At 48.7% G+C, this 12,089-nt stretch overlaps 1 protein-coding gene across 1 annotated transcript in view; it reads right to left on the bottom strand.

Annotated features, from left to right (window-relative positions):
* Positions 1-12,089, bottom strand: part of ST6GALNAC5 (ST6 N-acetylgalactosaminide alpha-2,6-sialyltransferase 5) — a 79,607-nt gene that overhangs the window by 18,355 nt on the left and 49,163 nt on the right. The window contains exon 3 of the mRNA XM_083157787.1: positions 4,244-4,653. Coding sequence (XP_083013913.1) covers positions 4,244-4,653 — 410 coding nt within the window. The remainder of the gene's footprint in view (positions 1-4,243; positions 4,654-12,089) is intronic.

Genomic DNA, 12,089 nt, shown 5'->3' with positions numbered 1-12,089 from the left:
TACTCAAGGAGAATCTTCCGCTAGCAAGAGGGTGGCGCAGGATTCCACACGCCAAGTGGTATCTAAGCATCTTCAGATGCGCAAAGTGGGCGTCTCAGTCTATGTGCACACGCGGCTGCACACCAGGGAGGGGCTTGTAGGGATATTTGCATACAGGCACAGGGGCCGATGGCGCAGACTCAGATTGAGGCCCAATGACAGGGACCTCCTCAGTTTTTAGCATTCCGATTGGACGGCGAGCTTCGGGGTAGCAGCTATTCCATCTACCAGTTCTCTATATTACACCCTAGATGCAGCACTAGCCGGCCCATCGCTATACAAATTACAGGGATACAAAGACGGCTGAAAACCGTGTATTAGCTAATGGCCTGAATACTGTCATTTGCTGCACATTACATTCCGCGTCTGGGATGTGGCACAAATGTGATTGTTCTGCGCTGGGACCAGTAAGGACTGACGCGATATTTTCTTATGGGACCTGCCTTTGTTTCTTGAGGCTCTGTAGCCGGGAGTGGATGGAAAGGTCGACAAAAAAACCCCAACATTGCTAAAAGGTCGACACAAGCAAGTCGGCATAAGTTTTTCTCTTTTGTGTGTGTGTATCTGATGACACGGACCCCCGATTAGTGCAGCACGAACCCTTGCATGGATGTTAAAGTACAAAGAAAAATCTAATTAAAAAGTGACAATCTAATGTCGACCTGCTTCATGCTGACCTTTTGCTTGTGTCAACCTTTTGTCAATGCCGACCTAGAAACTACAGACCCTGTCGCAAACGTAAGACAGAAAGTCTGCGCCTTGCACTTATGGATTTATTTAAGTTTAAAATGACACCGGGTGTGTCTCCTTACATCTCTCACAGTCCACCCATGGAGAACCCCTGTAACTTAGGGCCACTCTCGCAGAACCGGGGCCCTGTGTTACAGCTGAGAGAATGGTTTTATCTGACCGGTAACAATAAGGCCTCGGGGAGACTGAGATGGGCACGGATCTGCATGGGTGCACCGGGTCTGGTTAAATGGATGTACAGTAAATTAGAGATGAGCGGTTCAGATTCTTCGGACATACCTGACCCGATGGCAGGCGAACTGCGCTCACGAGTTTCCGGCTTTGTTCGGAAACCCGAGCGTGGCCGAACGCGGGAATCTGGCGTCGGATTCTCGCGAGACGCTGAGTCTATAAAAGCTTGGCGTCACCATTTTACACTCACGCTTCCAGCTGTGCACAGCTCTTCTAGTGCCCGGCGGGTCTAGTTGTGCTGCGTGCAAGGCCCGTCCACAAAAAAAAAAATACAGAGTAAAAATATTTTATTTTATTTTATTGGTGTATACTGCACCCCAATAGCATAAACCACAAGTTCCGTGTGTGATTGCTCTGTGTCCACGAAGTGTTATATAAGTTACATAAGCTGCGCATTAAAAATCAATTTTTCTCTTCTTTATTCATTCTTTGTGTGTACTGCACCCATAGTATACTGTCAGAAGGTCTGTGTGTGATTGTTCGGCCTCCACGCAGCGTTATACAAGCTGCGCATTAAAAATAAATTGTATGAAAACAACATTGTGAGCTGTAGTGGTCAAAATTGTCTGGAAAGGACTGGAAATTAATGTTATTGAGGTTAATATTACTCTAGGGATAAAAAAACGCAAACATTACAAGATTTGGCTGGTTTTTGACCATAAAAAAAAAATCCAAAGCCTTTCACCACCGCTTGACAAAGGCAAATCCAAATCATGGGGACGATTCCAAATCCAAATCTTCGGCCCCGGCACTCATCTCTACAGTAAATGGATAAACCGTCATTAGGTAGCCCAGGGCCGCACTGTGACACCCGTCATTTGGAGATCCTTCATGACTCTGCCCAGACCTCTCACTGCTGCATGTCTCTCCAAATGTACCCCTTTAGTACCATTCCATACCCAACGAATGGCATTTATCATGTCTTTGCTGGCCAACAGGGGCACTACCTTAAAACCTGGAGTGTCAGTGTGCCCTGAGGACCTTGGTTGGGAATTCCCTGATCTAGTACATTCTACAAAATCATGGCATTTATCACTGAATTCTGCTAATAGGGAATAGACGGGGCCGCTGTAATTACACAGCCACCCCCTGTTCAGTGGACCTTATTCTGGTTGACTCACAAGGCTGCGAAATTTGCAGCCTTGTGAGTTTACTAGACGCCGCCAAAAGTGCTGGGCTCCCTCGCGCGCCGCGATCCCCCGCGAATCCCCACATGGCTGCGAATCAATGATTTGCATAATCATCCATTAGCCGCGGGGGAGAAATCATTTGATTGATCGAATGATTTCTCCAGCGCTCGCCTCTATGGTGTCTCTGATCTGCGAGCACCCTGTGCGGGAAGCGGGTGGGCAGATGGCATCCACTGACGTCAGCTGCCGCCCCCCGCACTCGCGTCACCATGCGATTACCATGGGAACCCAGCGTTTTCATGCAAACGCACGGGAGACTGAATAAACCAGAATAACCCCCAGTGTCCCTACCTCCCCCGCCACTATATTATCCCCCAAACTCCCAACACTGGGCAGCAACTTCACACAAATCAGTACCCTGATGTCATAGAGAAACAAGTGATAGGGAATACTGTACATAATAGGAAATTCGGCTTCTCATGTTGAGAAAAGGCAGCAAAACCCCGCTGTAATTCTGCCCCCCTATTCTCCCCAAACAAGGCAGCGTAGTCCCCCCCCCCCCCCCCCCCCTCGCACATTTCCCAGACTGTAATTACAATAAATGACATGTTTGCACAGACAGTAACTGCAGGGAAGCCGGAGACTCAGCTGAATCTTCATTATGTTTCCAAATAGAATAATTCACCTTTTAATTACATAGGAGATTGCACACTGCAGTGTTTAGCGGGATGAGTTCTGCAGCCTGAAAGGAGACGTGTACCTGGGGCTGACATCTGTACGACATGACTGGGTTTTAATCAATATAATGTGTTAATTAAGCAACAAGACGGAAAAAACAGCCTGACAGGGGAGAGAGAGGTTTGGGCTCAGCAGTATAGTGAAGGGTGTTTGGGTGTCTGTAGGGCGAGTATACTAGTGGCAATGGACTGTGTCATGGTGGCTGTGGGGTCGTTCCTAACGTAGTGCCTGCAGATATTACTTAGCAGGAGGGGACAGGAAATATTGACAAAGCAGCGGTAACCACCCGCACCCCACCCCGGCTCTAGAGCACATTGTGCTAATGGTACATATACCTCATGCACACAGAATGTATTCCAGATTCACCCATACCCAGAAGAGTAAGCCACACCTCCCGAACGAGGCTTGTGGGTGTGTCAATGTAAGGTGGGGGCAGGACTGAACCACGTCCCCAACACCTCCCCTGCGGAGCAGCTACAGCACATAAATATGAAATATACATAAAACCAAATCCATCAGACGTACTATTGACCTGTTATAACACTACCGGACACTGGCATGCATTAATAGGGGAATGGATTCAAGGGATGCCAATGTGACAGTGCCTCTTTACAAGGCATTGGTGAGACCACGCTTGGAATATTGTGTTCAGTTCTGGGCACTGATCCTTAAAAAGGACATAAATGAATTGGAAGAAGTGCAAAGAAGGGCGACTAAGCTAGTAACAGGTCTCGAATCACTAGAATACAAAGATAGGCTAACCAGGCTGAATATGTTTTCACTGGAGAAACGGAGGTTGAGAGGTGATATGATTAGTATGTTCTGATACAGGATTGGGAATCATATGGAACTGGAATCATGCAGTGGGCAGTGGGAATCATGCAGTGGGCAGTGTGTGGCGGGGTCTATTCAGCGAATGGGAAGTCTACTACTAGTTCCCATCCGCCGCAGGGACCCCTCTGCTGACTTCCCATTCCCAGAACGGACTCCGCCGCACACTGCCCACTGAATGATCCCCCCTGCCCTGCGAGCTAGCAAGTACCAGGGGAGAGGGGGGGGGGGAGCAGGCATACCAGCTAGCAAGTACCAGGGGAGGGGGGGAGTGGGCATACCAGCTAGCAAGTACCAGGGGAGCGGGCATACCAGCTAGCAAGTACCAGGGAAGGGGGGGGGGGAGCCGAGCTACCACTGCCAAGTACATGGGGAGGGGGGGTAACGGTATAGGTGTAGAGGCCATCGTCCATACACAAGCCATCACCCAAACACAGGCCAAGGCCCGCACACAAGCCATCGCCCACACACAGGCCATCGGCCACGCACACAAGCCATTGCCCACACACAAGCCATCGCCCTACCTGTCCATTCCCGTCTCCTTCTTGAAAAGTTCATCGAACTGCAGCATTTTGTGCCGGGTGATGATGTGGATTTTGAGTCGAGGTAGTAACTTGGTGATGAGCTGCAGATGGTTGTAGATGATGCCCTTCCCGTCTCTGCGCATGTAGTGGTTTGGGCCCCAGAAGATGAAGACGGTGCCCTGGCTCAGGTTTAGCAGTTCGTTCCGGTTGCTGAGTACCCGCTGCATGCTGGAATGCGCCACCACTCGCAGGCTGGTTCTGTTGCCCACGTCCTGCCCATGTCTCTGAGTGGGGGCATCGTTCATACGTATTACACACTCCGTCTGGTCAATCTTCTCACCCAGTTTACTGCCCAGCAGGTGCCCGGAGCTGGTGACCAGCGCACAACTCTTGCAGCGCATCTTCAGGGGCTGCGGAGAGAAATGTCGCAGATGTGAAATCAGACAGCGGAGCATAAAATCCCAGCGTAAACGCTCGTATGTCACAGCTGGCGGGAAACAGACAGACGCATTTATATCACTCCCGGCGTCAGCCATGCCGGCGCTTCAGTACACTGCGACAGCACGGAACACAGAATAAATGTGACGGAACGTTCTGCTCTTGGACAGATATCGCCATAGAAACTAAACGTGTTCATTCAAAGATCCTAAGGGCTAGATTTACTAATCCATCCAAAATTCAAGAGGTGACCAGAATCTAACTGTCATTTCTTTATTGCATCTTAAAGAATATAGACAGGATCTGATTGGTTGCTATGGGAAACATCACTGCTCGGGAATTTTCAGACATTTTAGTAGGTTTAGGTGCACTCTTTCCTAGTGGATAGCTGGAGAACCAGAAAACTGGTACAAAGTCCTTTTTTGGCAGGTACAGGCAAAAATAAAAAAGGGTACTGTACCGGCCAAAAAGGTACCGTTGGAGAGTATGCCTTCCTCACCTGTCGACCTTTTTATAGGTCAACCTGATGACATAATGTATATTGACCATATAGTATGGACCTGTTGACTGTTGACCTTTCACCTGGATACCAACTGTCACAGTGGACATCATTATTTCTGACACACAAGTGTATACTACACAGGGGAAAATGTACTAAGCTAAATACACCTAAAATAGGCGTCTAGGAATCACCATTTATTCGAACAGTGATTCCTAATTTACTAAGCAGCGGTACATAATATACGGCAGCTAAATAGTGGAATACGGCCGTTAATTGCCGTTAAAATACGGCTGGAAAATTTTGCAGAAGCCTGTACGGATCAGTCAGATCTACAAGTCCCAGCAAGCCCGCACCGCATCCAGGGACTTGCAGAACCACAAGTCCCAGCATGCAGGGCACTAAAGGGCCCACTGGAACGGGTAGTTGCACAGCAATACACAATAGTTTTATCTCTTTTTCACACCAACATCAGCCTGATGCCCAATGCCCAGGGGCACTGGGGACAGCCCCAGGCTTCAGTCTGGACAGGAACCTTCTGGAGGAGGGGGGACCCCTCATTGTCCCCACTTCGCCAGGACCCCTGCCCAGACTGACCGGTCAGGGGATTAATGCTTTGGCCGGGAGCACTTGTATAAAATGTCTCCCGCCCGGCTGTGGCATTACCCTGCTGGCTGGTTGGGCCTGGTGCTGGTTCAAAAATACGGAGAGCCCTACTCGTTTTGTCCCCCACATTTTGGGAACCAGGACCGTCCCTTGGGTCTGATGCTGGTTTTCAAAAATACAGTGGACCCATTTGAGCCCGGGGTTGGTTGTGGGTGTGGACGGTGGGGGGGGGGGGGCCTACACGTTTTTTTTAAATTATTTATTTATTTAGACTATCTTTTTTTACACTGCTGCCTGCACGGATCTGACTGATATGATGGATCTGACTGATCCGTGCAGGATGCCGACTCGTATTTAGCCGACGTATATTCAGCCGCTAAATACAAATACGGCGGAATACGATTGGCTACGCCATCGGCCAAATACGAATCCATAAATACAGTAGATGAGTAAATCTGGCCAATTTACGAATCGTATTTCCCCCCAAAAAATGTCCGTTGCCTGTCGTATGAGTCGCACTAAGAGTACCAGTATGACTGCGTCGTATTCGCATCCTTAGCACATTTCCCCCACAGTATTTGTTGATTGCTCATCAACAATTCCCCAGTGTATTCTTAATTCTCCTTGAATAAATGCCAAAAATAATCCCCTAACTCTCCTAAGAGAACTCAATTAAACAGAACATTTTAGCACTCATAGAAAAATGCCAAATTCAAGTCATTTCTACCAGCTCGGAGAATATCCTGCAATTAAAATATTTTCCTTACTTCTGTCTGAGTCCCTGTAATTAGCATCTAACACGCGATTCTCTCAACGTTTTCATTTGCAAAATGCTCTTGACACAGCCACTAATGACCCCGCTCTGCGCGGAGGAAGCTAATTTTTATTTGTTGTTGATGCTAAATCGCAAATGAAAGTCAAAGGGATGATCTGCTTACAGATATGAACCTCCTCTCGCAGCGCCAGTAAATAGAATATGTTCTGCTTTGATTAGATCTGGCTTCATGCACTCACTAGAAACAGTCACCCATAAACATAAGGGATGGCTTTATTAGCCCAACGGAGCATAAGCACCCAGGCTGTGGGAGGGCGGGGGGGGGCGTAGTCTGTTCTCAGTTGTGTGCGCGGCACCCTATTCCCTTCTCAATTGTAGTCCGCGTGCATGGTAACGTATGAAAAAGTCCCAAAAGTGAAAAAAAAAATTGCTAAAAAAATTAAGGTACTTGTTTCCTAGCACGGCCACAACGATCTTGATCTGGGGCATCGCAGGTAAAAAAATCGCGTCGGTCGCATCGCATGCGGGCTAAAAAATCGCATGCGATGCGACCGACGCGATGCACGCGATTTCCCATAGGGAACAATGTAAAATGCCTCAATTTAACCAAATCAACATAGGGAACAATGTTAAATGGGACAGACATCCCCAAAAAAACCCCTGACCAGTGAAATGGCCCCCCAAAAATACTTAACGCCACTCCACGATCAACGTCAACCCGAAGCGTGGCGAGCGCAGCGAGCCCGCGAGGGGCGGCGGTACGCGGCCTCCGACCTTTTCATACCCCCACTATCCACGTCGGCGTGGAGTTGAGAATAGATAGTGTGGTAAAAGTTAAAAAAGGTAAAAGTATCAGATCCCAGGGCGAGGGGACGTTTTGTCCTGAGTAAATTGACTCTCTATATTATTTTGTTATTTCAAGCTGTCACATAACCCAATTCCCAGCGTATTAGGAGCCCAGTGCTACCACCAGCACCCCGTCCTAATAAGCTTTATCCCAGACAGATATTGAACCGTTTCCTTAATGTCAGCATCTCCTCTTCCTCCTCCTCCTGCGCTTTGCTGCCCTTACGCTGGCGATGTCACCTTCCACAGCACCTACAATAGATGTATAGGACAGGCCAGTAAACGGAGAGCACCTATAAAGCTCAGATTTACTGAGAGTTCTGTTCTGCTCCCAATAAAAGCCTCCGCAGAGAGAGAGATCAGTATCAATCACAGCCTTATTGGAGTGGGGGATGAGATCCGCAGATAACCCAAGGCTGTCAGGTTGAGCTGATGGTCAGACCAGCAGAAGTAATCAGCGCAGGGATGCCGGAGCTCTCTATGGCCCTTATTCTGATCGGTGCGGATATTCCCGCATTCTTACGGTGCGGTCCGTACGCCACGGTGTTTTGCCGCGTGCGGCCATCGTCCGTAGAAACGCCCACGTGTCCTCCGCATTCGGACGGACTCACTCTTTAAGAACAGGGCGTGTTTACGGACGACATACAAAGCATGCGTGTGCGGGAGAAACACTCCGATTCGGCACGGTATTACAGAGTATTACAGTGTATGCTCGGGAATACCGCATCCGAACGGGAGCCAAGCGGTGCTACCGCACGTAAGCGGAGTATTTACGCCAAACAACCCACTATGAAGTATCTTCTGCAATACATCACATGACCCACTTATTCAATTACCTATCCTCATAAAAAACAGCTTATTTGGAATTGGAATCAATTAGATTCCAATATATCCTTACAAGCATGCCTAACACATGCATTGCACACATTAACCCTTACAGCAATGTAAGTGCAATGGTTTGTATGTATTATTTTATGGTCATTGCATCACACTGGCATTGACTGTGACATGAATATAAATAAATGTGTTTACTTTACCCAAAATGTGTGGTTTCATGAGTACATGTCAAATACACATGTGTATTGCTAGTATTAATATTCTGTCATGTCCATTGTTAGCAGTTTGAAAGTGTCTGACAAGTACAGCATATGTGGGTGTTTAGTACGGGTTCCTTGAAGCAGCAATGGTTTCAATTAAAGCACTGACAAGCGTCCTATTAGTGAGTAATGAGTAAAGGAGTAGATTCTATTGGGTTCAGGTGTTAATGGTTGTAGTCATTAGGCGTACGTTCGCCTACCGCATGAACGAGTGGTGTCCGCAAAGCAATAGTACACTTGTGGACACCGCACATTTCTGGCCTTTTTGATCGCGTGCATTCGGAGTGGTTTCCGAATGTACGCCCCCCAACATAAGTGTACTCCCCCGTGTCCGCCCATGTTTCCGCCCCGTTTTGCCCACTTTGAAACTACGCCCATGTGTCATTCCGCATGACGCCCATAATACGCCCCTATTTCCCGAATGATAGCGGTGATCAGTTCTGGACGGGATCTGGCCGAACTGGTACCGAGTCAAGGCGTGGCACATGCGCGGTGCGTTCGCCACGCATGCGCAGACGCCGTAAACACGCGATCCGAAAGTATGCGGTAAAGTCCGCGTCAATCAGAATAAGGGCCTATATGAGGAATTCCAGGGGGGTGGGTACATATAGTATGGGGGTCTTTGCCAACGAGGGGGCACCTGTGACGGAATGCCAAGTGCTGCCAGCTTTGTGCAGTGATAGACCTGTAGCTCGTTCTCTCTCTCTTCTGCAAAAGACAATAAAGGGAGATGGTGGAAGCCCCCGGTTTCTCCCCCTCTGTCTCTGCCGGAGACAGATTTTTATTGGGTGAAGTGTCTGCATCAGCTTCAACCCAATAGAATTTCCCTCAGGAGGCCGATAAGTCAGGAAAATAGTCCGCTCGTTCACTTTTGTGATTTGAAAGTCCACTTGTTGCCTGCGCGCGACACCAGCAATTGGGGGCTCAAACAGTTCGAAGGACTTCACCGTGGAACAAGTGGCTCGTGCCTTAGAGAAGTGACTATTCGTTATCAGGAATGGGTGGTGGGGGGAGTGGGGTGCTATTAACCCTGATAATTAAGGATCCAACCCATTGTGCGGATACTTCCCTGCAGGAGCAATTCAGCATTATGACCCTGGTGCATGTAATACAGCTATCTTAATCAGACTGGCCTGCTCATCCAGAATGGCCGGGAGGCTCCTGAATCTCTGGTGACACTCCCGCTTGCCTGGAGGAGTATTCAAATCTCCCAGTCCTAAGGCATAGGACAATTCCCTGTGTGAAGCGGGTGGTGAGGGCAGCCGAGGATGCTATTTCCATCATTGTAGTTTCACTCCCTGCTCGACAATGCCAATAATCCCATCATGTCCCTTCCAGCACTGACCATCAATACCGCGCCACATCTTCCCCTGCTGTGCCAACCTGGTTGCCGCCTTCCGGAGTTGGCAAGTATGATCTGAATGGATCAATGACAGGAGACAGGAGCCGCATGCGACCAGCCCGCGCTGTTGGACCAGTTTTAGTTGCACCCCACGTGCCCCCATTCCTCTGCTCACAAAGCAATGCCAGAGATGGGCGTCTGAATGCGATGGGCACTTATGTTCTGACGTCCAGAGAATTAAATATGCGCAGACAGAAATCACAGGGTCACGTTCGCTGGAGATGTTCTATGGACTCAGAACAAAAGTGCAGCAAATATTGGGCTGGCATCTAATCACATTGGCATTGATTATTCTGCAAAGAGCTATGTACAGGGCTGTGCCCAGTGTGCCTGGCACTCGTCCTAACCTACGTTTTTCACTTCAGTGAAGCGGGGTAGCAGATTGCAAGTGAAATTAAATCAATTTTAATCGACTTTCTATTGTTTGCCTCTGAGTGGACCGTCATCTGCTTAATTGAATAACAAGGCAAACAGATAAAAGACGCCATCGCGCCACGCCCTGAAAACGCTTTGTAGTTGTTACTGTCCAAACTAAGTTTGAAGCAGGCAGGAATCCGGGTCATAGGTCTACAGTGTCTACGTCGACAGTCAATAAGTCGGCACGAAAAAGTTAGACATGCAAAAGGTGGACATGACAAAAGGTTGAAAAGGACGACGTACTTTTTCATCCATGTGAACTCTCACTGGGAACTGTAAAGTGGGGACGCGGCACAGGTGTTGACATTGATATGAAAAACCTTTAGAAAAGAACGTAGACCTTTTTCACATGTCGACCTTTTTCATGTTGACCATATGCTTTTGTTGTCAAACTTTTGGCTATGCTCTGTGCTTTCAGCTATGCCGGTTTACTACCAGGGCATTTTACCTGGTTTTAAATTCCCAGGGCCACAACAAAGCTCTTCATCTCTCTGCATAAGGGACCAATAAGCGGAGAGCAATATTCATTCTACGCCCCATCAGAGACTGACTGGGGTTATTCTAGGCTCCTGGCACCAAAGGCATGCACACACACAGGAAAGGGGGCATGGCCTTACCCCGCAGGGGTGTGCCGCAAGTCACAGGGGTGTGGCCTCATGTCAAGCCCCCGCCTAACCATGGTGGCCGGGCAGAGTGCTGGGAGGAGATGCTGTTCAGTTGGGGATTCACATGGCCGCACCGCAGAGTAACATGTTCATTAGAGAGAGCTTCAGTAAGAAGGATGTGAAATATGGTCTGCATGGGATGTAATGGGAACCCATCTGTACCCACTGCCACCACAGCAGTTCCATCCCTGCTCCTGCACATGAAGGGGGAAACATAAAACGCTGCAATACCGTATCTCTGGAGGACAGACAAATGGTCCCACCAGGGGAGAACAATAGCACATATCCACAAAAGGGGTGTGGTCATGTATCAGAGGGTGTGTGGCCAGCTTCCAGAGAGTCATGGCCAGCCACCGAAAGGAGGCTTGCCATGACTCACTAGGAAGGGCAAAGATATTGCTACAGATAGGAGGTTGGGGTGGAGGGTGTCCACAAGTGCCGCCATGTTCTGATTGGTCGCTATTGAGGTGCTTACACCTTCTGCTGACGACTTGCCGAGAGCAGTGCAGGGGGATATAGGGGTGTGCGGTCATAATGTTGATGCCAAATTGTCGACAGTAGCCCGATTCCCTCGCTAGCAGGCACCGCGCATGTGCATTGCGGCTCATACTCATGCGCAATTTATCCATAGTGGTCCGCTGTGCAAATCCGATCAGGTTTGATTTACCTGAGAGATAAAGTGGAGAGAGGTAAACCTCCAAATAGATTCTAACTGCCATTTTTCAAACACAATCTGTCGCGTGGCAGTTGGGAGCTGATTGGCTGGTACTCTGTATCTCTCTCCAAGTCTTAGTACATAACATGGGGGTTTGCATTTTTAGAAAAGAAGAAACCCAAGTGTCCTGCATTGGGAAGGATTACTGATGGTCCCATTACTGACGCTGCTGCAAATAAGGATGGGTGGTTAATTCATTAGAGTCCCTGCCGCCACGCGTGTCTGCAGCGCTACCTGCGACAGTGCGACGCGAATGCAGTCTGAGCAGTAACTCTGTTATTCCACATGATGCCGGGGGGATTATTAAGCCGGCTGCTATCTCCACGCTGAGACTTTCAGGAAACAAAAGGCGTGTTGCCATGACAACCTGGTCTGCGGAATACTAA

The sequence above is a fragment of the Crinia signifera genome, chromosome 8 (assembly GCF_055691185.1).
Source record: "Crinia signifera chromosome 8, ASM5569118v1, whole genome shotgun sequence".
In the NCBI taxonomy this organism is placed as follows: domain Eukaryota; kingdom Metazoa; phylum Chordata; class Amphibia; order Anura; family Myobatrachidae; genus Crinia; species Crinia signifera.
The sequence above is the reverse complement of the archived record's forward strand: the minus strand, read 5'-3'. Positions and strand labels throughout refer to the sequence as shown.